Source organism: Sapajus apella, unplaced genomic scaffold (genome assembly GCF_009761245.1).
Source record: "Sapajus apella isolate SASKATOON/1434 unplaced genomic scaffold, GSC_monkey_1.0 scaffold29, whole genome shotgun sequence".
Classification (NCBI taxonomy): Eukaryota; Metazoa; Chordata; class Mammalia; order Primates; family Cebidae; genus Sapajus; species Sapajus apella.
The window spans coordinates 17,483,681-17,510,481 of NW_022436969.1; the positions used below are offsets into that span (position 1 = coordinate 17,483,681).

Sequence of the window (26,801 nt, forward strand, 5' to 3'; positions counted from 1 at the left end):
GAGCTATGTTGTTGTCTTAAAAAGTAAAAAAAAAAAAAAAAAAAAAAAAAAAAAAAAAAGGTATTATTTTCTTGTAAACATCACAAACTTAAATCCTTTTGAAATGTGTGAAAATAATTTTAAATTCGCTGCTAGTAAGTTTTGGATCAACACACTGATTTTCTTGATTAGCACAGATAATGCGATATGTGCATATTCAGCCTTAAAAACACTTTCAATTGTAAAAAAACTAAAGTGATTATTACTGTTTTCTCTTTCCTGTAGCAGTCTTTAAGCTAAGCTCTCTTTAAACTATGAAAAGCAACAAAGGGCCAATAGGCAGAGTCCTGAAAGTACATATTTCTTCAACAAAGAGATAAATGTCCTCTCTAAGAGTGAAAACAAACAGCTCTTCAGAGCCTGTGTAACCCAGCTTCAGCACAGCACTGGCCCAGCTATGGGAGCTTCTATGCTGACTTGCACAGGAGCAGTACATGGAGGAAGCCACATTCCCCAGCCTAGGTACATAGGAGATTCGGGACCACCATGAGTTCGCACACTTGGAAAAATGATAGAGAACGGGAGCGTTAGAGGCATAAATATAGCCCATTTAGTGTACTCATCAAAAAGAGAAGAATCCTGCAAGTGCTTCCTTACCAGACACTTGATTTTAACAACCAGTCAGAATACATGCAGAGAGGGATATTTAACTTGGATTTTTATGGAAGCATCAAAAGCATTTATTGAGAATGACTAAACCCACACTCTATAATAAGATCTCCATATGATTTAGTACATGGAAAATTAACTATAAAGGAGGCAGAGAATGTATTATGCAGGTATCTGTTTCTTCTTCACTGAGGAACTGATGACAATGCTTTATCCATTGTGATTTATTGCTGCCTCCAGCCACTTTTTCTGCTGCATGTCCCACATTGCTGCCATAACTCAGAATCTGCTCTGTCCTGAGATGTCTGCTTCTTAGTTCAAAGTCTCTGGTACAAAATTAATCCATTTCTTAAACATTCACCCAAAGCCTACTCTGAGTCCTGAGCCTTGTTCTGTCCAAGTTTGTGCCAGTTTGTAGCTCTTTGAGTCTTTTCTATGAAAGCTCCACATGGACAGTTTCCCAATACTGTGGTTTCACTGGGGAATGAGTATTCTTCTACCATTGCATCCGGGTTCTCTCAGTATCTTGTTTTAAAATGTTTTGAAGGAAAACCTCATCTTGACTGATGTCTGTTCTGAAAACAGATGCCCTATTGCTGGGACATTCCTTGGGTAACACCAGTAAACAAAAACCCTGCCCACCCCCTAGCATGTACAATACATGCAGATACCTGGGATTGTGCCACTTCTGAAATCATGTGGGGTTTATTGGGTCAAAAAAAAAATTGGCACAATGAATCAAACCTCTGAGTCATCCAACTCACTTTTTAACTTTTTTCAAGTGAGATTGAATAATGGCTGACGACTTTTTAAATATATATTTTAACTGATAGAGTTCAATCTGTAGCCTGTTAAAAATTTGTGTTTCTCAATTGATTTATCATCTTAATATTTCTTTTCATAAAGCCTCATTCTCCACTTAACTAGATTGCCGTTTATTGGGATTTCATCCAACTCTATTCTGTTTTTCTCAATTGGCATCACATTTCTGAAGTAGGACATTAGCACCTCTGGCCCTAGGCTTCATCTATTTTCATTTCAGCCCCATAAGCCCAATTTACAAGCAAGAAATGTATTTATTCATTAAAATGTCAATACCAATCATATGCAAAATAGTAATATAGAAAACTTCTGGCTTCCATGGCCCCCCTTGTAACACACTGCTACCTACATCTTATCCTTTTTAAAAATGTCTCTTATTTTATGTATCTTATTCATCTTCACCCAACAGGTTTTACCTTTCTAATAGAGTCACAAATCAGATGTATAAGAAATATAGCTTTATTCATATATCCTTGAACTCAGCTTAACTCTATGACTATCACTTCAAGGATGCTCAGTCTCTTCCGATTTAAAGCAGGCTTTCTCAGAAAGTAATTCAGTTTGCATTTAAGCTCATCAAAGTTCCAAGTTCCTATCATAGTTGTTCTCCCTTGTGATGGGTTCTTGTCTTCTACTCTATGTCGTGAGATGGTACCTGAGCACAGGGCACATTATGTGACATTGTGAAGACGATGCTGTCCTCCAAACTTTGCATATCTGCTTTAGCTTTTGGTGGGGTAGGGGGCTCTGTTCACACTGCCCCCACTGCTGGTGGACCTCCTGTTCCCTCTATTAGCATAAGCAATGCTCCTTAGGAACTCCAACATTTCCCACTGCTCATTAGTCCCCACTAGGGATCTCCCGTTGGCCTGGCTAGAACTACTTTTTGACTCCTGGCTTGGGCAATGAAACCCTGAGACCCTTGGCTACAAGGTCATTTCATCTTGGACAATAGTGATTCCTCAAAGAGTTTGTCAGTCAGTTCTTGCTGGCAATTGTGGGAAATTCTGGATCCCGTCTGTATGTTTATAAAGGATTCCAGGAGGTGTAGGCCATCTTAAGGTCTCTGCAGGGTTGCCTCATTCCAGAGTTTCAGGTGGGGATGACACAGAAGCTTCTCAAGCCTCAGGCCCTCAAACCTATTGCTCATATTACCCTATAACCCAGGAAGGAGCAGATATGACAGCTCCTCTTCCTCTAAGACAGACGCCCAAAGTATCCTTTACTCTTCTCTTTGCCATCTCTCCCAGATTTCCTCTGTGTGGAGGCAACGCTGTCTTTCTCTTTACATCACTTTCTGTTTTGGTTTTTGTTTGTTTGATTTTTGTTTTTGTTTTTGTTTTTTTTGAGATGGACTCTCATTCTGTCACCCAGGCTAGAGTGCAATGGTGAGATATTGACGTCACTGTCTGAAGCCTTTCCCTCGGTGGATAAAAATCTTCCACATTCAGTCTTCTGAACTTTGGTTCTAGATGTTAACGGGAAGATTTTTTGTTTCATTTTGTTTTCTTTTTGATTTTTTTTTTTTTTTTTTGAGATGGGGTCTGCATATGCTGCCCAGGTTGGCCTCAAACTAGTGGGCTCAAAAGATCCTCCCACCTCAGCCTCATGAGTAGCTGTGACTACAAGTGCCTGCCATAGTGCCCGGCTTAATGGGAAGTTTTTAGAATTTAGAAAATCTCAAGTGCTGAGCTCTGGTCATTGAAAGCCTGATTTTCTTGACTAATGTTTCTGGAATGTTCTTCAAGAGCTAATCTCAGGGGTCAAAATCTGAACATCAAAGGTTTGGTCATTTCTCCATTCCACCTGTGACAGCTCTATCAATTTCTATACCTGTAAATGTAAAATGTAACTACAGTCCTGTAGTTACTAGAAAATGAAACTATAGGACTGATACCTTACTATGGCTTTCTCAAAAACTGTGAGGACTCAAAAGTCTTAGGAGAACAGTGCCAGTGGGCTTCAAAACTAGAGAATGTGACGCTGTGTAAATTGTGCCCATGGATTTGTACAGCGCAGCCTGGTGAGAATGACTTTGAAGTCACGAGTGTTAAGGCTAAATTGGCCTGTGGCTGTAGTAATACAACTTCTGTTAGGGAAAGGACAATTCCAATTTGTGCTCTGTTACCTGCTAGCCAGGAGACCACATATATGTTTGGTCTTTATCTGATCTCTCCTTTTGGGGCATCACCCTGAGAGCCTTTATACAGGCACTGTCCTCAGGCCATGTGGTTTGGATTGGGCAAACTCAACCCTTCTGTCTCAGAGTTTATCACATGACCCAGACCTGGCCTGGCTTATAGCCTAGGTTTAGGAATGGGTAAGAGACCAAAGCTGGGCCACTTCCTTGGGACCTCTGCCATATCTTCATAACAAGAACTTTTTCTTTCTCTGTAAATACAATGCATCCCTGGGGCTGCAGGTGGCCACCTTGTGACCACACAGCCTATCTGATATATCTGGAAGCTAAGGGGAAATAAGGCTGAGATACTGAGGAGGTTCCTAAGAACATCATTGGAATCTCTGTTGTAAAGCAGGTCTGAAGCAAATACTGCTGCCACCTCTTCTTTTGCTGCTAAGCTAGTGTGAGTTGCATTCTCATTACTTGTAACCACAAGAGTAATACCAATAGCTAGCACTTATGTGGCATTTTTAGATGCCACTGTATTGTTCTAAGCATTTGACTCACCCAGTCCTCACACAGCCTTATGAAGTAGGTCCCATTATTACTATCTTCTTACCGTCCTCTCCACTTTGCACAGGGGAAATGGAAGCCCAGAGATGTTAGATTGCCCAAAGTCACAGTCCTAGAAAGAGCTATAGGTGGGATTCAGCCTAGGTAGTCTGGCAGCAGAATCTAGGGACTTAACTACTCTAGGCTGCCTCTTAATCCTCTAGTCTAATACTGTGAACCTGAACACGTAACTTAACATCTCTGAGCCTCCAATGTAAGGAATAAATGATATAATACTTATCACAGTGGATTCTCAGTAAATCGTTGTGATTGCAATATTTGTAATTATTACACAACTTCATCCCATCAGAATTCCTTCTGAGTGGTGCTTGGTAGGTGGGAATAAATGAGTTTATGTTCACAAACAGCTCTGAGGATTTGGAATGAAAGTTAGATACTAAGAATCATGATAGTTTGTTCCCTAAAAACAAGTAACACTTTGTTTCTTCACACAAAGAAATAATGAATCATTGTTTGGATCTGATGACATGATTGTGTCTCTCTCTTTCACAATCATATGTAGGATTAAATGGTCACTTGAGGCTTGGCTGTTTCTAAAAAATTCTCTCAAAGTGACTGAAAAGAGGCTTAAGATGATGAGATACTTGAGAAAGAATTATTATACCCTTTACCACGGCACTTCAAATAATATAAAATCTCTTTGTTCTGAATTTATTTCAAGAGCCAATGGTAGAAAGGGTACATTTCCTAAATTATATGAATACCTGTTATCTACAGATCACAAATCTGATCCAAATGAAATATAAGTCAAAAATTAATTTGATTGGTAGCAATTTACCTAGGGAACGTCAGACATTTAGAGTCTACTTCTTTCATGATTTTTTATTTCTGCACCTGCCCCATTCTTTTGACTCTATTATCCTCTACAGACATGGGACAAACAAGTTAATTCCCCCTCCTTTTCTGGTTTTCACCTCCAGGTCCCCTGGCAAAGAGGAATGTGCTCAGTGCTGGGGCATTCCTGAGAAGAGTCATTTGGTTGCTGCCACTGAATGGAAAACCCACCCTAATTACTTCCCTCACTATAAAACTACAGTATTCGGGGTGGGAAGGATACTATATGCAGCTCTTTACTCATTGATTGCTGATTGATTGATTGATTGATACATATTAAACATAAGTTTATACATGATACATTTCTTGAGAGTACATATAACAGACACTATTATGGGTTCTGGGGATACAAATACAGTGAAACAACATTACCAAGTTTACTCACATGCTTTCCTTTTCGTATTTCTCAATATTATATTATTCCTACTCACTCAGAGGTTAAACTGCTTTAGTGTGGATTCCCCAAAGGAAGGGATTACAAACAGACAAAAGTAGCATATGATCTCTCGGCTAGCAGGTGCCAGAGCAGTGATCAGACTTGTCCTCTCCCTTCAACAGAAGTTTTATTACTACAGCAACTGTCTAATTTCGTCTTACACTCCTGTCTTCAAAGTCATTACAACTGGCTGCATTGCACAACTCCAGGGGGCACAATTTACACATCATCACATTATCTAGTGTTGAGGCCCACTGGCAGGCTCTCCTGTGATTTTCGAGTTCTCATACATTTTGAGAAAGCCATAGTAAGGTATCAGTCCTGTACTTCCATTTTCTAGTGTCAGTCCTGTAGTTTCATTTTCTAGTACCTATGGTACTGTAGCTGCATTTTACATTTACAGAGGTAGAAATCGAGGATGAAGTCAGAGAGGGCTCCTTCATTCATGAAGTGGTTATTTAAGCCTACTATGTACCAGATGCTATACTGAGTGTGCCTGTAGCCTGCTCAGATCCCAGCCAGAAATGCCTCATCTGGAATGCCAGTGTGGTGAGAGGAGACGTCCTCTTCAGGGCCATGCCAATGTCCTAGTGACATTGAGACATTCAGGCTTTCCAGGACTTTTTTGAGCTAAATTATAATCAGTAATAACTAGGTACATCACTGAATAATGTTTCAACTGACAAACAAACATCCTTTTCTGATATCTACCTGATTCTGCTCTGTTTCAAAATAATGACTTAAGTTAACACAGTCATGACCTTTTCCGTAGAATATTTAGTCTTTGGAGTGTACTAAAAAATATTTACTGGCTGACTAATGGTGGCTAGAATTTCTTGAATTCTCCTGGAATCTTTTCCAATAGGTATTGCTAACAAAGTAGGAGATAAAATAATAATTTCTTGAATGCATAGCATAATAAAAAGAACTCATGCTTGTTTAGCATTATATACACAGCAGTTTTACAACTTAGCCTTTTCAAATCATGGCCAACAACTCTGTGTGATAGGTATTACCATCTCATTTTACAGATGAGAAAAATCAGGTCCCAGAGAGATTAAGTAATCACTCACAGTCACACAGCACAACTCCTATATCTGTCCTGCTCCAAACCCTGCCCTTCACCATTTTAACCACCCCTTGTATAAGCTTACTTTAAAATTATACTTACGACATCTTCAGATCCAGGTGACTCAGTTCAGGTCATATAAGTCTTATTGAATGATGCTGTCTGAGCCATATTTGAGGCCGGAGTTAGCTGATGTGGATTTGAACCTTCCTATTTTCATCATGAAATCCCAGGTCTGTTTGATTTAACAACTTTGTCAGGCAATTACCCCTCCTTATTCAGGGCCATGTGGAGGCAAAACTGCAAAATAGGCACATGTATTATCTCCCTGTGCATCACTTCATCTCATCCTCTAAGTACAGCTTCCCTTTCCAGATCTTGGAAATCTTTACCATCTATGTCCTGATTATGCCTTTTTTCAGTGCTTCCAGGTGAGCCCTGCCTCCCTGAGGCTTCACCAAATCCTGCTGTAATAAATACTGTTAATTTGCTATCATCCATTCCTACTATCTGAAATCTCCAAGGTGTCAACTTAGGGACTTTCTTCCTCATAGTATGTGATCCTGGGGCCCATCTTATCATTACAGCAGGCAAGGCAGTCCCTGAAGACCACATCTCTTAAGATTCAGTGACTGCCAAGTGGAGGCCTAACCATAGCCAATCTGACGCAATTCTGAAACCCTGTTTCCTGAGAAGAGGGAAGCAAGTATAGAAGAAAAAGTTAAAATTTGTTAATTTTTTAGGAAGCACCCTGGCAAGACTGTGTTCTCATTCCTGCTCCAAGAGTTGTCTTTCAGCTTTAATCTTTAATCCTGTGCTATTCCTCAGATCTTTCTAAAACATTCTTCTTTGTTTTGGTTAATCAGAAATGTTTCTTTGGTTTACAACCCAATAATTATCATAATAAACCTTCCCTCTGTGTTGGTAGACCTGCATACTGCATGTCCACAAGCCTCTCACTGTCCTCTTCTTCCTTCACCGTCTCCTACTGTGTTCACCCCATCACTTGCCAGGTCAAGTGGTCTGTCCCTCCCGGGGTGACCCAGAACAAAACAGGCAGCTGCTACGAGATAATGAGCTGGTGACAGAGAGAGGGGATTGCCGGGGTCCTTTCCCCAGCTTCCCCTCTGAGAGACCTGTGTGATTCTTTAAGCTACATTTATTTTCAACAACTATTTAAATTCCATTTATCCCATCTTGGACTTTGACTTAGGGTTCAATTTGGGACTTAGCATGTGGCCATTTATAGTCAGTTTTCTTCTGTCTCAGATTCTAGTGTATGCGCTTCTCCCAAAAAGGTTAGGAAGCCTAGGAGATGTAGGTCAGAAATGCTGAGTGAAGATCAGGTGGTGCAAAGCCAGAAGGATACCTAAAAGCGTAAGTCGATTCTAGTGCTACCTTGTTTGACATCTTCAGTGGATTCCCCATCTGAAGTCTCAACAAAGTTTAAACTTCTTCAGCTCATTCAGATGCACCAAGGCCTGGCCTCTGCCTGTCTCCAGCTTTGTCTCCAGAGTTTTCTCCCTTACACCTTACTCTTCAGCAAAGCTACACTAAAAAGGCTTCCCTGTACCTGCTTCATTTCCTTTCCTTCTCTGTGCCTTTTTTCAGTCTATTACCTGCCTCTGGAATGCCCTTCCTCACATAGCCTCAACCACCCACACCTACTTATGAGCTAGCCAACTGTCATTCATCTTTTAAGAGCATCTCTAACATAACCTCCTAGGGAAGTGTGTTCTTTGGTGACCTTCTACACCAACCCCTTCTCTGCTTGCAGAGACCAGTTAGTCTGTGCTTTCATATTTCTATTCATCTTCATATTCCTGGTACTTAGCATTGTGGGTATGAGTAACAATTGTAAATTATTGGGGTAGGTGTGTGGGTGGATGGATGGATGGATAAGTGGAAGAGTGAATGAATGAAGCCCTTATATAATTGCAAAACGTGGCATTGCAGGAAATATTCCATAATGTAAGTTTTGTTTTTTAGATTAAAACTTTACGCCATGGCTGATCTGTTCCTTTCCTCTACCCTGCTTGGGTCTATTAGTAGTGATTCATTTCCAATCAATAATGATTCAATTTATTTGGAGAAGTCACTTAAGTAACTCAGTTATGTCTACCACATACATAACACAAGTCTTGACCTGGCTGGCTAGCTCTTGTGGTGACATAATCTACTTAACCCAATTACCAAATTGATCAAAGATCCCAAAACAGTTAATGAAGAAAAATAAGCCCTAATTTCTCTTTAAAAATAGATGCTAAGAAAGCAAGAGGAAAATCAATGTAGTCTAGAAATTCTGTGTCATCATCAGAACACCCAGAAAATAAATTTGTTTAACTCAAGTAGTGTCAATACATTGAAAAATATTTCAGGGTAGCAGATCAAGATTTACCAGCTGACCTGATGATGAAAGATTTACACACTACCTTCTGAAATGCTTGTCTCATTAAAGTATTTTCTCTTTATATCAAATAAATGCAACTTTATATTCATTCCCTCTAATTCAAACCAGTCTTTCCATTTGAGGGCACTGATAATGTATGTAAGATGGAGTTTTTTTTGTTTGTTTTGTTTGTTTGTTTTTTCTTTGAGACAGGATCTTGCTGTCTCTCAAAGAGGGAGAGCTAGAGTGCAGTGTGCGATCATGGCTCATTGCAGCCTCAACCTCCTGGCCTCAAGCTATCTCCCCACTTCAGCCCCCTGTGTGGCTAGGACTAAGGGTACACACCACCATGCCCAGCTAATTTTTAAATTTTTTTGTAGAGATGGGGGTCTCCATATGTTGCCCAGGCTGGTCTTGAACTCCTGGGTTCGAGCGATCCTCCTGCCACTGCCTCCCAAAGTGCTGGGATTACAGACATGAGTCACCTCACCCTGGCAGGTGGAGTTCTAAAAGCAGAATTACCGTGTTCTCTTTGGTGGGTAAGAATTGTGCCTTCATTTCCTGCAAGATAGGGCCAGTGACTATGTTCCCTCAACCCCCTTTGCTAAGGGAATGTCAGTCAGAGGCTGCACGGACTCATGAGGCTGCAGCTGTTTTCCTGTTCTGGTATGAAATGATTATCCTAGCAGCAATTTTACCAGATAAGCAGCCAAGGCCACAAGAGGCACTTTTCTTTTGTCCATATTAAAGTTTTGCATAAATGTTTTGTTTTCTTGCCTTTCCTGATGGGGTTGAATATGTTGGAATATCTCCAGACTTCATAACCCATGCAGCTGGTGGCACTTGGGGGCCAGTGTTCGCGAGGCCTCCCCAGGTAGGTTTCATCATGTAAATTGAGTCTGACTCATCTCTCAGCAAAGGTTGTGAGACACCTTTGGAATTCCTGGGTCCAAATTCTTTACTCTTGAGGGTTGAACTCAAATCATACTTCCAGAAGGGCTGAGACAGAGGATAGGTGACAGGGAAGAGTGAAAGAGAGAGAAGGGAACCAACATCTACTGAGCATCTAGGGTATCCTTAGCACTGGGATAGGTGTCTTGAAGATGTGATTTCATTTTAACTTCCCATCAACTCTTTGAGAAGATATTATTGGTCTCTATTTTTCAAATTAGGAAGTGGAAACAGAGAGAAATCAAGGTGACACAGCCAGTAAGTGGTAAATCATAATCAAGCTCAAACTCAACTCTGCCTTCTCTCTTGGCTACCACTCTGCTTCACGTTCATTTAGAAAGTGCAGTCTTTGTGCACTGTGGTTACATCTTTCGCTTCTCTCTAATGCCTTATTTATGTGTATCCACTGACACATTTACAAGGCAGAATGAAAAATGGAATTATCCTTCAACACATTCTAAGAGTAGTAAATGACAATAATTATACACACATATATAAAGAGAAAATAATTTGGAACTGCCTTAGCAATTTTGAACTACCTTAATATTGCGCCTTGAAAATTCACGTGACTCCCTTCCCTGTTATTGCCGTCATCATCATTACATGCTAGTGATGGTTACCCTCCAATATGCCAAATAGGTTTATGAAAAGCTACCATAAAGAAACATAAATCAAATCCTGCCCATTTCATTACACTTTACAAGGGGGAATGTATTTTGAATCTCACCAAACCTTTCATAAAAGACAAATATAATACCTAAGGGCCTAAATTCAGGAGCTAGATTCCCTGGTTTGAAGCCCAGCTTTGTCACATCCTAGCCTGGGTAACCTTGGGAAGTTACTACAGCCAGTTTCTTCAACTATAACATGGAGCTGCCCGCAGTGATACTTATCTCACATCAAAGGCTGCTGCGAGCCTCTCATGAGTTGATGTTCTGATGTCTTAAACAGAACTAGGCACATGATCAGTATTCAGTACATGTAGGCTGTTTTATTTCTTATGCGTGTGAAAAAACAGGTCTACAGTTCAGCTACTTTCTTGGGGTGTCATGTTGGTGACACAGTTGGTACTGTCATCCAAGTCTCTCAATTCTCAGTCCAGTGCTGGGCACTGTATGGCATCCAAAGGTGGGCAGCACAGGAAACCATAAGTTTCCCTCTATCTTTGCCCTTACTCCAAATAAACTGAAAATGCTATTTCTGTGCCCTGCATGTCCACTCTCCAGTGTTGGGAAGCTTAACTTCCCCAGGGCCACCACTGACTCCAATGCCCGGCCAGCTGTCACAGCCCTGTGCTGTCATCCCCTAACACAGTGGATCCCAGCATTGTTTGGAATGCTAAGAATGTTAACAGACTCTATTAAGTCTGAATGTTGAAATTTGGAAACTCTCAAATTTGATTCCATTTTTTTTATAACTCATTTGACTACAAATCCTGTTCTGACCTGAGCTTTTTCTGTGACAAAACATCTGAACTGACATGAGGCTATTTATAGTTTGCATTTGACCCTCATAGTGTGAGGGACACTGCCCTACATCCTGGGGCAGCAGGGTGTCTATCAATCAGGGTCTTGGCACAAAGAGATGGGGCATTCAGCCCAGGTGAATAAAGAGAGTTTATTAAAGCGACTGTTCATAAAGGCCTGGCCGGAGCAAAGGAATCCTCCATAAGGGATGCTGGAGGACAGCAGAAGGAGTGAGTACTACATGCACCAGGAGCTGTTACCACCCCTAGATCAGGAGGGCCAGGTAGAGGCAGGAGTTACCTTAATTTGGAGAAAGCAGCATAGCAGAGGGTTGCAGTCAGGAGTAGCAGGTAGAAGGATCTCACCTGCAGCAAAATAGGAAAGAAACCTGGGAAGTCAGAACCTAACCTTACTTCCCCCTCCCTCTAGATCTTCTGCTGGTGCCTCTCTTTAGCGAACCCTCACTGAAGCCAGAGGCAAGGGAGTTCACAGATGTAGACCACACGGTGAGCCACCCAGGGTATAAGCACGGTAGTGATGTTGGCCAGTAGATCTGGAGAGCTAATGGAAATAGCTTGCACAGTATATTCTATAACGTCCAATATGGGAACTCTACCATCTTTCTAAAAGCCAAAACTCAAGAATGCTTAAAAGAGTTGCATTTTATTAAGTCAACAGCATAAAGATTCATTGGAAAAATATTCATATATACATGTCAACTTTTTTTTGGTTTGCAGTTTTAGTGCCATAGTGACTTATGAGTCATTTATAATAATGCTTTGATATTGGAGCTCAGAAAACAATAGCCCAAAATGAGGGTCTTAGGAGTAGTCTTGGAAGCGAAAGGTTTTTTCTGACATTTTTAGCTCCCAGTCTCTCAGTCTCATCTTCTAGCCATAGAAACTAGAATCTCTCTTTTGAAGGTGGGTCATAGAAACCAGAACCTCTTTTCCCCAAAGACAGCCATAAACCGTGAAAACATTACCGCACATTTTCCTCCAATGTTCTGTGTAAAAATTGGCCATAAAGAAGTTATCTGACATACTTGGTTTGACTGTAGATTATAAGACCCCCCCATTCCAGAGAGAGTCCTGCCCCATACCCTAAAGGAAAAAATGCATGCTCAGAGAGGCCAAGAATCAAGACAGACAGGCTTTGCTGGGTTTCTCCACTCAGTCTTTGGCATTAGATAATATTCTTTTTGTCCAATCATATTTCTGCATGGCTATCCATACTGTGTTCAAACTAAGCATAGTTTCAACAATTTCCCCTATACTTTTGGGTCTTCATTTTGAAGGCTCCTGAGTTTACACACTAAATACATTTTATGCCTTTTCTCCAATTAATCTGCCTTTCATGAGTTAATTTTTCAGTGAAACTTCAGAGGGCAAAGAGGTTTCCCTTTGACCCTACACTAGGCTGCTCTCCAAGGTTGAAGCTACCACACTAAATAGTATTATCTCATTCATTGATTCACTCATTGATTCATATGTTCATTCTTTCAAAAAATAATCCTTATTGAATGCCTGCTCTGCAAAATACTACAGGCTCTGGGCTATAAACACAAAAACATGACACTAGCCCTTCCACTAGCTTACAATTTAGTAAAAGACACTAATTTGTTGGAAAATAGTAATACAATCTTGGGTTAGCAAGTAGTTTCATCTCAAAGCTGTCTTGCTCATTTGGGTTTCTATTTTGAGGTTGGTTTCCTGGCCATATCTGGGCTCAGTGGAAAAAAGTATTAAGTTCTGTTAGCAATATCTGACATGGGTACAGCCAGGGAAAATGCACACAGCACAGTGTTTGGCTGATTGTGCTTTAATTACATGGCAGAAATTATTAAATGAAATTATTTATTATAATGAAAGTAAGAACAATTTCCACAGAATGGCAGAAGGAGGGATTACTTTGAATTAGGAACACCTGAGAGGATTTATAGTGGTATATAGAGGGTTTTTCAGCATTTCCAGACAAGAAATAATAGGTAGGGGCAAAGACAAAGTGAGATCACAGGACAGGCTGGTGTAAGTGGGCCACAAGGCCTTGGGAGTGATGAAGTATTAGGTGATCAAAATAGATTAAAGAGAGGCCATACTAAGGAGTTTGGACTTCAATTTGTAGTAAGGGGGTTACAATCGAGGGCTTTTGAGAAGAGGATGTTCCGCATTTTAGGAAAATCATCCTACTAGAATTTTGAAAGGGGGAGGGGCTTAAGAGGAAGCTGATGGAAAGTAATCTTAGTGAAGGAATGTTTGTGGTCACCGAGTAAGGAGATGGTGACGAGAGGACAAAGACATTAGCAGTAGGAATTCACAGAATGGTGGGCAGACATTTTGAGGAAGAAATGACAGATTTGATCATTGAGTGGAGGGAGGAGTCCCAAGTGAAGCCAGGGTGTCCACAAGGTGAATTCACAAGACGAGGAGGGCTCTGTAACTGGCAGGATGGGGCACTACTGCAATGCGGGGCATCTAGAGTCCCTGTTATAGTCAAAGTGTTTACAAGCAAAGATCCTGCAGGTATTTCATATTGTGAGTCTGTAGTTCAGAAAAATAAAAGAAGAATGTTCCACGCCCAGAAAAAGTTCTGCTACTATAATTCCTTATGGTAATTCTAAAATTCTATAAGATAAAAATTGCAAGTTTTTACGAAGTTTGGTGCCCAAACTTATTAGGTGATAAACCTGACCTGAACAAATGTGAAGCTATCTATAGACTTTATCCTACTCAAAGTCAATATTCATTTATCTTTGTTGCAGAAATAATACATTTAAATATACAATACTGTCCCAAATTCTCTAGGCTGAGGGTTTTTTTAATTAAATGGGGCATGCATCAAATTATCATTTAAAAATAAAAAATAGATATAATTTTTGAAATGTATCTGTTCCCAAGGTTTTAGATGAAGAAGTGTGGATATATATCAATATCTACAGTGGTTTTTAAATTTCACAGTTTAAGAAGGTATTATCTCAGTTTTATGCATTGGCATAAAGCACTGTAAGTAAACAGATCCTCTTTTTATCTGAAAATTTTGGAGAATAAAGCATTCTTTGTATGTGGCTTTTCCCTACACTCATGCTTGGTAAGTTTCTTCATCCACAAAATTGGGATGATCATACTACCTACCTCACAGAGTTGTTTAAAGAGCTAATGTACACCGTCTAACACGTAGTATGTTGGCAAATTTAGTCATTATTATCTCACCCCTTTAATCAACAAAACATTTTTTAAAAAGCATTTGGGATGAAAAACTTATGTTTTCCCAACCTCTGAAAGTGCAATGAAAATAAATATGTCCCTTCTTAATGAATGTAAAGAGCAACGAGTACCCCCACTCCTTGAGAACCTAACAAATACTTGGTCCTTTCATCCCACGAGATGAATGTTATTTTCCCCATTTCACAGATGCAGAAACAGAGATTCTGAGATGTTAAGCAGCATGATCAAGTCGCCCTCCAGTAAGGGATTAAATTAACTCGTCTTTCCACTCCACCTAGTTCCCAGAGATGTGTGGAAGAGACAGTAGATAAAACACATTGTCGGTTGAGTAAAACATTCATGTCGGCCTCTTCCTAGGCATACTCCTGGTTACTTTTTAATCAGCTGTAAGAAGGTTGTTTTTCCATTTGTGTTATTAGTCCTATGTGGGTAAGGACATACTTCAGACTCAAGATTTCTAAGCATGCCCCTTTTTATCTACTTTGCACCAGTACCTACATCCTCCCCCATCAGAAATAACTTCTGGAAATAACAGCCATTTGGCCTATAATAATAAAGTCTACTTTTCAGACAAGTTGCGGACGGTATCTGTTAATTTGATCATGATTGAGGGAAGGAAAGGGATGTGAGAGTGAGGTAAGAGTCTGGTAGTGGCGTATTGAGGGTGTGGGAGGTAAGTGTTCCCTTGCTGTAAGAGGGAATTACCTGATCTGAAAGGAAATCAAGTTTACTGTAACTTGACTAAGTAAACAGCAATGTAATCCAGTTCTTCAATTTTTGATGTGGATGCTTTAAATGGGAGAGTGCCACATTTTCTCCTTTTCTTTCCCAAAGCACACATTTCAAACCCGGCCTCTCTCCTCAGCCTGAGGGATGGTTTCTCAGTCTCACTCCTTGCAGCCTGGCAGGAAATGTTCCCAGCCACAGGATAAGCCTCCTGTTGGAAGGGGGCTGGGAGGGGGAGTGAGAAAAGGGAAAAAAGAAACAAAGAAAAACAAACTTTACTAGGCCGCTAGCAGGAGCCTGGCCGGTTCCCAGCTTCCTAGAAGCAGGGATCACGCCTCCCCACCGCACTCCCGACACCGGCGCGCACACGCACACACAGGCGCACATACACAGGCACACACACACACACACAGGCGCTCACACGGACACGCACAGGCGCGCACACACAGGCACACACGCACACAAACAGGCACCCACACGCACACCCTGATACAGGCACAACGCACAGACGCACGCGCGCGCACACACAGGAACTCACACACAGGCACACAGGCACGCACACACGTATACAGACGCGCGCGCACACAGGCACACAAACAGGCACCCACACACACACCCAGATACAGGCACACACGCACGCGCGCGCACACACACAGGAACTCACACACAGGCTCACACGCGCACTTACACACGCACACAACGCCCGCCCCCACTCCTGCCGGTGGGCGTGGTTCCCTGCGTCTGCAAATTCGCCGGCCTGGGGCGGGGCGGGGCGGGGCGGGGCGGGGCTGCCTGCCCCGGGGCCCTGACAGCCGCGGGAGAGAGCGGCTGAGCGCACCTCGGGCCCCGCCGCCTAGCTGCTGACAGCCTCCCGGCGCGCCGGTCCATGCTGGTCCCGGTCTTTGTTCTGGGGCCGGCGCCGAGACATGCGCGGCTGACGATGGAGGTGGAGGACTCGGGCGGCGTGGTTCTGACCGCCTACCACTCGTACGCCCGCGCCCAGCCCCCCAGCGCCGAGTCGCGCTGCGCGCCCCGGGCCGCCGCCAGCCACCCGCTCAGCAGGTACCCCGAGCCGCTCCCGCGAGGGCGGCGCAGTCGCGCTGGGCTTGGGGGGGTTCGCCGTGCAACTGCGCCTTCTGCCGGGGCGCACGACCGCCGTCACTTGATTGTTTCAAGTTTTGGTGGACTAGATGAGTAAGCCTGGGGTTCTCTGCATTGTCTTTGACTGGAGGTGGAAAACGCTCGAAGGCTCCACCAGCTGGAGCTGAAGTCGTTGGCTAGCAGAGATTAGCAGCGGGATTGCATTCTTGATATGACTTGAGGATAGACATGTGTATATATATATATAGCCCTCATTCGGCCAAAGTTGCCTATAAAATATCGGGAAATTAAGAAATATTCCGAATGAAACACAAGCAGCACATTAAAAGAAAACATTGAAATACATAACCCTAAATCCTCAGAATACTCCTTTTCAGAGCCTGTTCAGTAACTGCATGCCTGAGGTAAAATGTAGGTTGAGAAATTCTCTAAAAAGTACACCTCAGTAGACTTTTAAAGACACTTATTTCTACATGTTAAAACCTTTCAATTGTATAGATGCATTGGTGTCATTTGATTACTGCTAATGTCAACTCCATGCTGTCAATGCAAATATATTTCCTTTTTGTCAAAAGCAGTCTATAAGCATCTCATCTTGTACATTTCAGATTTACTCAGGGATCTATGTTAAATTACTCTATCTGATCATCCATTTGATGCAAGATCAAGGCCAAGGAAACTTTCATTATCTAAAACAAAAATGTTTTCATGGGTAGACAAAAGTATTATAAAAGTGTTATAATATCAAATATTATTAAAATGTTTGATACATATTTGGGGAAGTTTCATTTGTGTAAATGTGACTGATCCATCGATGAGTGCTTTTCTTTACAAGTGGGCATTTTGAGTGGTGTGTTTTCATCATGTTTATTTTTAATCATTTCTTTTTTTCTCATACTTTTAACTTTAGTTGTGTGATGATGATTACTTCTGTTTCCTAATTTAATTGATTTGTGAGGCTTTCAACAGACTGTGACTTTATTTCAGGGAATATCTTTTTGGCTAGTATCCATGAGAAGAACAAACTACATTGGCAAGAGATCTATGTTGGGCTTGGCCAACAAAGAAAATGTTGTTTCTTTCAAAAATAACAGGTTGAATGAAATCTCATTTTTATATAAAGACAGTGAAAAAACAACATTGTTTCCAGCTGTAGGAGTTGTGCATATTATTTTAAAGGGTCCTTGAAGATATAAACTGGCATTTATCTTTGGGGTATTTTCTTTCTGAACATAATCATTGGCTGTAAGTACTCAGATTATGACTAACTAAATATATATATATATGTGTGTGTGTGTGTGTATATATTTGTGTGTGTGTTTTGATAAAAAGCATGGGCCAAGTTTGTTCATTTTTTAAACGGTTCTAGTGTAGCTGTCCTGTCTATAATTCCCAGCAGCTGTCTCAGAGCGCCAGCCAGATTGTGCCATTTGGGCAATTTGAAACTACATCCGTTTCCAAAGCAAACTAGAAGCAGAAGTTCTATTAACTCAGCATGTGGTCTTGTGGAATGATAATACATAAGAGCAAGCGTTACATGTCAGAGCTAGTATTTTACCTTACGGTTGCCAATTAGATTCCTGTTCCAAGTTTGCATTTTTGGTAACTGCCCTGCACTCTGTCTATGGGAGCCTTGGTACCATTGTCCCGCTGTTGCAGGACCCCCAGCCCCTTGCAACCCAGTCACAAGAGAATAGCTAATTCCTTGGTTCCCAGTAAAAAGCAATCAAAAAGAGGTTCCTGTATTTACAAAGAGCCAGAGGACACCATTAATCATGAGGCTGATAACAGAAGTAATCAGGCCCAAGTTATTAACCTTTGACTCACTAATGATCAATACTTCCTTTCAAGCCAAGAAGCAAGATCGTATTGTTCTACTTCTCAAGAAAGCACTCTCTCTTTCAAGAATACCCTTTCCTTTAAATTGCTTACACATTTGTAACATACTTGTGGAGCAGTGACCAGTATGGCACTAGAAAGCATGGACTTTTGTATCTAACTATCATATTTTTTAGCTCTTGGAGGCATTGGTTCAATTCAAAGCAATCTATTCTTTTTTATTTTCCAGACCTCCTCTACACCTGAGTTTATATGTTTTTAAGGGTTTTTTTTTTCTTCTGGCCTTTTCCCAGTAAAATGGAATATAATGTTTCCGTATTTTGTTCATTTTTTCCACTATTGTATCCCTTGAGCAGTAACTGGTACATCGTAGTAGCCCACTAAATATTTTTTGAATAAATTAATGAATTCCTGCCAGGATTACAAAACAGCCAAGATTAAATGGTGGGATTTTTAACTGCCATCCTCAGCCTGTTTGTACCTACTATGTGCCGGCACCGTGCTAGGCATTTGGGTTACAAAGTTAAATGAGACACAGTCCCTGCCCCGAGAATGTGGCCCTTCACCTTTCAAACCATAAAGACTGCGAAAAAAGATGAAATAAGTGACAGTAATTATACATCAAGAGGCTTCAGATGTAAATCTGGACGTTTAGCTAACCATTAAAAAAAAAATTGTGAAGGACCCAGCAGCTCAGGCCTGCCCTGCTGCCTGCCATCCCACTGAGCCAAGGCTGCTCCATCGTGGGGGCCACTATGCTACTATGCCACCCTCTCCCTCTTTCCCTTCAACATGGAAGCAATTTCTTTTAGCGCTTGCTCATTTTACTTTACTAAATTTAGTTTGCTTTCCCAAATTAAGTAGCCGGTGAAATGTACTTGTCAGTTTCTCAGGTTTGAGGTCAGACTGGCAGACCCTGACTCTACACCAATTACTACAATGTAGCCTTGGGCAATTTACTTCCACTGCTTGGGATATTGACTAACACAAAGGAAGCACCAGATCCCTAGGCTGTATTCCTACTGTTACCACTTTTAATCAGGCGCTTTTGATGTACAGGGGAGAGTCACACATTTTTGGTACTTGGATCACTATCAGAAGTAGACAAACAAAACAAGGTCAAGAAAGCCTTGTTTTTCAAGAAAAAAAGGGGGGGGCATTTAAAACTCAGATATCTGAGTGTTATAGCTCTGATATTGCAATTCAGAAGAATTAAAGGGATCACTCATTCTTACCTCATTTTATAAATTAGTTAAAACTATGTATGGAACATAATAAATGAAACCACCTGAAGTCATATGAGGCACTGCCTTTTAGAGAGAGTTATGTGTACCTAAAAGATTCTAGGCTGGGATATATTGACAGTAAGTCATCCTCAGATTTAAGTTCTCTTATTAAAATCAATATTCAGAATGTATAAATTAGTATGTTGATCTTTAATATACGTATTATCCTTTGTCCATCTTGTCCTGTTCGGAATTTGCATGGGGAAATCTGCTGTGGCATTTAAAATACTGTTAGACATATTTCCTTTAGAGCCTTTGGGATTCCTTTCCACACCCCCTGTTTCTTTAAGAATTATTTCTTATTTTTCATACAATTTCTATCACTATATTCCTTGACTCTAATAGAGTATGCGGATGGATAGTCTTGGTTGTTAATTCTCATAATTAATTCTCTTTTCTCGGGCTACTTTTATCTTTTAAAGTTTTCTTAGGAATTAATTTCAAGGACTCCACAAAGTCTTCTTTGGCTATGACTTTTCTGTAGCATGGCACACTTGTAACATGAATTTCAATTTGTTTCTTTTGAGCTAAAAGGCTAGAAAATCATCAAGGCACAACATCCTCATGTCTCCAGTAGGCACACAGACTTTTCAGTAGTTTAAAGCAAGAGCATAATTCCCTCAGAGGAAGTTTTAGCAAACATATTTCAGTCTCACTTGTTTTCCATTTTGGTCAACTGATTTGATATTACAACAAAAAGACATTCTCAGTTTGCATTTCTGGACAGTTTAGGCTTACTCCTGAAGAGGAACACCTATTATCTTCTGTGTTGACCCCTTGTATATGCTCAACAGTGGCAGGGAGGCCTAGTTGGCCTCTACAGTGCATTTTGAGATCGTGGGGAATTCAAACCACTACAGAATTTATTCATGCAGCAAACAGATTCACGAGTCATACGTATTTATTGGGAGGAAGAGATGTAATTATTTATTTCACAAAATTGTATATCCACATCCTATTGTAAAGCAAAAAAGAATATAATAACCATAAATTATCAGGCCTGCTAAATGGTTAAAATTATCTTTAGAATCATGATATTTACAGAGGCTAAGCTTCTATTCAGAATCCAGAGTGAGATTGTTGACAAACATACACAATAATGTTACGGATAAAATGAGAGGTTCTGAGGATAAAGCTAGAGATTTTGTTTTTCAAGGATATCCTAAGGCTATACAAATAATGAAGTAAAATTTTTAGTGAAAGTATAGTATAAAATGGTCATGATTATTTCTGATATTTATCTAGTTAGTCCATGAACTTCCCAAGAGAGGACAAAAATAGAGGAGGGAAACAGCCAATTCTTCCTCAAAAACAAACACAAAAGCTAACCAAGGTTATTCTAGTAATCCTAATTCGACAGCAATGTTTAAACTTTTGTGAGGGGGCTATTGTTCCTTAACTATTCTTTATAATAAGAATAATTTGATTAAAATGGAATCGATGATTAGAAAGAAAGTATTTTATATTGAGGAAAAACCACATTTAGGAACTTTTAGTGATAGACTTATTGGTACCTTTCTGGACTGAAATTAATTCATTAAGAAGATATTTATTTCCAGATGCTAACTCATAGTAAGCATTTATGTAGGTCTGTATGAGCTTATGTACAGATGCACAGGGACGCCAAATTCTGCGGGATACTAGGTATGCCTTCTTGAAAGGATTCAAAAATAGTAATGGAAATAAGACTTTTACCAGACAATATGTATTTATAGGCCATTCTTTATGTTATGGTTGAAAGCAGAGTTGGTGTCTCTGGTTTCCTTTTACAGTGGGATCCCTGCTGAGCGTAGGTGCCTCCATATGCAGAGCTGTTGGAAAACATCTGGTACATTTCCTTTGATGGTGTCATGTGGCTAAACATTTGGCCAGTTGCTCTATCCATTTTTAAGCTGCTCACTTCTCCGTGATCATTAATCTCTAATGTATGCACAAAAAATTAGTGAATTTAGGGTATTATAGAATCACCTTCATGTGATGACTAAAAAGTCATAACTTTTAACTTTTTATTTTGATGTAATTTTGGGCTTAAGAAACTTGCAAAAGTGGTCCAGAAAGTTTCTGTGTAACCTTTATGCAGATTCCCCAAATGTTAACATCTTGCAAAACCAGAATACTATTGTGAAAACTAAAAAAAGTAATACTGGTACAATATTGTAAACTAAACTACAATCTGTATTCTGATTTCACCAGTTTTTCCACTAGAATTGGAATTTTCCTGCTGTAGAATTGAATGTAGGAGTCCACACTGAATTTAGTTGTATCTCCTGAGTCTCCTCCAATCTGACAGCCTGTCCTTGTCTTTCGTGACACTTTTTGAGAACTGGTTGGTGATTTATAGGAAGTCCTTCAAATTGGGTTGGTCTGATGTTTTCTAATGATTAGATTAAGGTTATTTATGGTGTTTTTGTTTGTTTGTTTGAGTCAAGGTCTTACACTGTCACCCAGGCTGGAGTGTAGTGTCTAATTATGTCTCACTGTAACCTCGACCTCCTGGACCTAAGCAATCCTCCCATCTCAGCCTCCTGAGTTGCTGAGGCTCCAGGCACATGCCACCATGCCTGGCTAATTTTTGTATTTTTTGTAGAGATGGAGTTTTGCCATGTTGCCCAAGCTGGTCTCGAACTTCTGGGCTCAAGTGATCTGGCTACCTCGACCTCCCAAAGTGCTGGGATTACAGATGTGAGCCTTCATGCCTGATCAAGGTTATACATTTTTGGTGAGAAATCTGTGGAAGTAGTGTTGGGTCCCTCTGAGGGTATCATACAGCGGGTATGTGATGTTGACATCTTACTAATGTTGGTGTTAGGTTTGATCACCTAGATAAGGTAGTGTCTGCCACTTTTCTGTACTACGAAGTTATTATTTTCCTCCTTATAATTAATAGCTACCTTTGGAGAGATACTTTGAGATTATGCATATATCCTGTTTCTCCTTAAACTTTCCTTTTGGCATTAACTGTGGATCTTGCCAGTAAAATTCACTACTGCGGTATTCTAAAGGTGCCTTTTCTAGTTCTCTCATTTCTTCTATATTTGACTTATTTTACGTAGTATGAAATAGACAATTAGTATTCTCATGATTTTGTTTTTACCTCTTTCCCTTTTAAAAGGTCAACCAAATATAAATATGTATCAACAGTCATTTCATCTACTGGTTTTACTTTTTTTCGGTGTGACACAAAGTATAAAAAATGGTTTAATTTTACCTGGTCTGAGTTTATGAAAGCTCTTAAGATATATTTTCTAATTTTTAAATTTCCATGATTTTTTTGGAAGCAAATGTTTATTATAGGCTTAAAGAAAAAGAAATTGGCCAGGCGCAGTGGCTCACACCTGTAATCTCAGCATCCTGGGAGGCTGAGGCAGACGGATCACCTGAGGTCGAGAGTTCGAGACCAGCCCGAACAACATGGTGAAACACCCATCTCTTCTTAAAAATAAAATACAAAATTAGCTGGGTGTTGTGGCAGACGCCTATAATCCCAGCTACTCAGGAGGCTGAGGCAGGAGAATCACTTGAATCCCGGAGGCAGAGGTTGCAGTGAGCAGAGATCGAGCCATTGCACTCCAGCCTTGGCAACAAGAGGGAAACTCCTCAAAAAAAAAAAAGAAAAAGAAAAGAAAAGAAAAAAAGAAAAAGAAAAAAAATCAGAAAGTTGCTAAATCAAATGCTGGGTTAAGAGAGTGCAGTTGTTCTTAAATTCCACTTTGCCTAGAGAGTATTACTGAGACTATCTTTTATTCTTTTAGAATTATCTTTGTGCCTGATAGGAAACATTTTCCTCTTACCAGCGTTCCGGAGATGTTATGTGAACATCTGCAAATGTATTTTAACTAAAGTAAACGTTCTAATTTGCATGTAATCAGAATTTTTCTCATTCTGTCCTCAAACTAAACAATTTCATTTCTAAGGTAATTGCCATGTTCTTATTTCTCAACCATATGGTCTCTAGATATCAGCTCTAGCCAAGAATAAAAGTAAAATATTATATAGCAAAGCAAAAAAGGTAAATGGTGTGTTTTTCAGGAGAAAATTTTGGAAATAAATTCCATCTATTTAAGCAATACACTTTGCTTTGTTTTTAAGCCTCTTTGGATGAAAATAAAAAGTCAGGCATACCCTTAAATAGTGTTAGCAATTAACCTTTTCTTAATGACTGTTGTCATTAAGACAGCATAATTGAATATGTTTACTAAAGAAAAGGTACTTATGGAGATGTGTAAGTTTGCTTGCTTTAATAATAAATAGTCTTTATTGGTATATTGTTTTATTTACTATAAATTGAAATTATTACTCATTATTTCTTCAGGCAGCTCTGAAAGTCTCCAGCGGTACTTTTATTTCTAATATTGTTACTTTTAACATGCTTTGTAATTTACTTTTGATTAGATAATCAAGATAATCAGCTTGTTACAACTATGTAAAGGAAAGGCTGTTCAAAGGACTAAAGTGTATACTCTTTTGTTAAAGAATTTGATAGCATTTATTTTGGTTTCTTTGAGAGTTTTTTTTTTTTTTTTTTAGCTTGTTTGCTTTTTGTTTCTTGCTGTGCTCTGGTTGAATTAGTGAGTTTTTCATAACGTATCATTCTTTATCATGTGAAGTTTCAGACATCATTTCTTTGTGGTTACTGTAGGCTGTGCATCAAAAAAAATAATAAAGTGTACAAAAACTTCAAGTTGCTTTAGTCTCTAAAGTGGGAAGTAAAGAAAGTAGATCAGTTTGCTATATATCCATCTTCTCAAATATCTGGGGTTTACGACACATTCTGTGAGTTATCTTTGTGTTATGTCACTCTTCAATAAACGAATAACATAGATAAACTGTCCATCTGACAGTTAGTACATGTAATTCCAAGGGTGGGAGAACACATACAAAGTATCTCTCAGAGAACCAGCTGCCTGTCTCATGTTACTCTTAAAGACTAATTAAATCTATGCATTCCTTTTCTGATCCCTCAGATGAATAGATGATGACTGCATACAAACACACAATACAAAGGACAGGAAGGAGAAACTGGAAACCAAGGACAAGAGTAGTGGGTAGTATTTCTAAAACTGTCAAACACTTGAGATTTATTTGTGCTATTCTAGCAATGGTAAGTTTGGGTACTGATTATCTTTTATGTACCAGAGATAAATCTTTGTATCTTTGTTAAATTTTGTGGTTAGCCACAACATTTATTTATATGCATTTATAATGCACAGGGAAAAGAATCCCTTTGAAATTTCCTATTGAGTATTCTTCTATGAAAATCAACTTAGAAAATACTGATTCTGCATTTGCCTTTAGAAAACCATTTATTGGCTGGGCGCGGTGGCTCACGCCTGTAATCCTAGCACTTTGGGAGGCCAAAGTGGGTGGATCACCTGAGGTCAGGAGTTCAAGACCAGCCTGGCCATCATGGTGAAACCCCATCTTGAAAAAAAACAGAAAAGAAAAAACCATTTATTAGTGTATTTATTTTTATATAAAGGTCCATTTTATGCTTTTGAAGATCAGGGGAGAAATCTGACAGTGGCTAGAAAAAATTTTCAACTTCCTAAAATGGCATTATAACTCATACTATGATATTTTATTTTTCCTTTTCTCTGCACTTTTCCTCTCACCCTGACTACAGCACAAAAATTTATGTAGTAGCCAAGGTTATATGTAAGTGGTTCGGATGAAATCTACATTTAAGTGGCAAGAGATAAAAAGCAGAAAAGAGAGGGAGAAAATAAATAAACGCAATGAAAGAAGTGAGGACTAAACTTCTCTGAAGGTTTCCGTGACAACTGTAGCCAGAAAAGTTCTGATCTACCATAACAAGCTGCCATCTACCACCGTAATGCTCATTTGGTAATCAATCATGCACTAATCCTCCACTATGGTTCTGCGATGTTGATTCTTTAAAAATAAGTTCTAGCTTTAACCAGAGCTTACAAATGAGGCAAGCACTATGCTAAAAGCTTGACATGTATTATCCAGCTATTCTTCACAACTGTTCAGGAAGAAACGGAAGCACAGAGAAGTAACCCAAAATCACATAGCAAGGAGAGCCAAGATTCCAACCCAGCCTCTTCTAGAACTGGTGCTTTTAACCTGTTATTTAAATCTTGTAACATTATTAATATATTGCGGACTTATTGTTTCTCTGCCTTAATACGATTATTGAGAGCAGGGACAGTACTGGTGTAGCCCTCTTAGCAACCTACAAGAGCAACTTTCAAATAGTGGAGGTTATAAATATTAAGTTTTGATTTAGTCTTTCATTTTGCAAACATTTCTGTTCTGTTTTAATGGAATAAGCATAGAAGTGCGTATGAGTGGATATATTAAATTGATTTAAATATAATGTATTTGAGAACTCTTTATCACTTGAAGGAAGTTCAATAATAGGATTTTTTTTTCATTTATAATCTTACCCTTCACCTAGTCTTATTTAAGACTATATATAACAGTATTTACAACTAGACAAAATGTTCTAGAGAAGACATTCAGATTGACTAAGAAGGTAAGATCTAGGAAATCAGTAACAGGAAATCTTCCTATGGGTCTTTTTGTTCTGTCTCTCTTTCTTTTTGAGGAAGGAAGAAGGGCAGGTTTTAATCCTTTTAATCTTTAGGTTTATGTTCTTAGAAACTAAATCTTAAAATTTTTCACTTTAGTTTTATTAATTGCTTTTTAACTACTAAAATAGATTTCTATGGTTGAAAACATTTTTTGCTTAATTCCTGGCAGTTTGATTTATATCGTAAGAATTCTTTTTTTTTTTTTTTTTTGAGACGGAGTTTCGCGCTTGTTACCCAGGCTGGAGTGCAATGGCGCGATCTCGGCTCACCGCAACCTCCGCCTCCTGGATTCAGGCAATTCTCCTGCCTCAGCCTCCTGAGTAGCTGGGATTACAGGCAGGCGCCACCAGGCCCAGCTGATTTTTTGTATTTTTAGTAGAGACGGGATTTCACCATGTTGACCAGGATGGTCTCGATCTCTTGACCTCGTGATCCACCCGCCTCGGCCTCCCAAAGTGCTGGGATTACAGGCGTGAGCCACCGCGCCCGGCAGAATTCTTAATGAACATCAAGAAACAACACTCCATGAGAATGAATGGTTTTTCCTCTATTCTCTCCCAATTTCCAGTCAAGTTTTCACCTTGTCTTAGTCGAAGGCAACCAAGGGACTAAGTCAGGTCCTAGACTGTGACATTGCAGAGCTCAGTTCTGTTCTAAGTCTTGCTCAAAAATTTAGGATCAGATAAGACAGGCTGTGG

At 39.8% G+C, this 26,801-nt stretch overlaps 1 protein-coding gene and 1 long non-coding RNA gene across 5 annotated transcripts in view; one reads left to right on the forward strand and one right to left on the reverse strand.

Annotated features, from left to right (window-relative positions):
* Nucleotides 1-695: 695 nt before the first annotated feature.
* LOC116561513 lies at nt 696-16,093 on the reverse strand. 2 transcript variants are annotated; one of them, XR_004273462.1, is made up of 5 exons: nt 16,013-16,093; nt 15,300-15,545; nt 11,671-11,735; nt 6,667-6,864; nt 696-1,223 (listed from the first exon to the last, which is right to left on the reverse strand). It is a non-coding gene; the product is annotated as an uncharacterized LOC116561513 (long non-coding RNA). The 2 variants fall into 2 exon arrangements; XR_004273461.1 differs by having other exon boundaries at nt 696-2,938.
* Nucleotides 16,094-16,121: 28 nt separating this feature from the next.
* The window catches only part of ARHGAP28 (Rho GTPase activating protein 28), a 183,281-nt gene continuing 172,601 nt past the window's right edge, over nt 16,122-26,801 (forward strand). For 2 of the 3 annotated variants that reach the window (XM_032293339.1, XM_032293341.1), the window contains exon 1: nt 16,122-16,382. In XM_032293339.1, coding sequence (XP_032149230.1) covers nt 16,207-16,382 — 176 coding nt within the window. In that variant the 5' untranslated portion in view covers nt 16,122-16,206. The remainder of the gene's footprint in view (nt 16,383-26,801) is intronic. The other variant, XM_032293338.1, reaches the window with a different exon arrangement.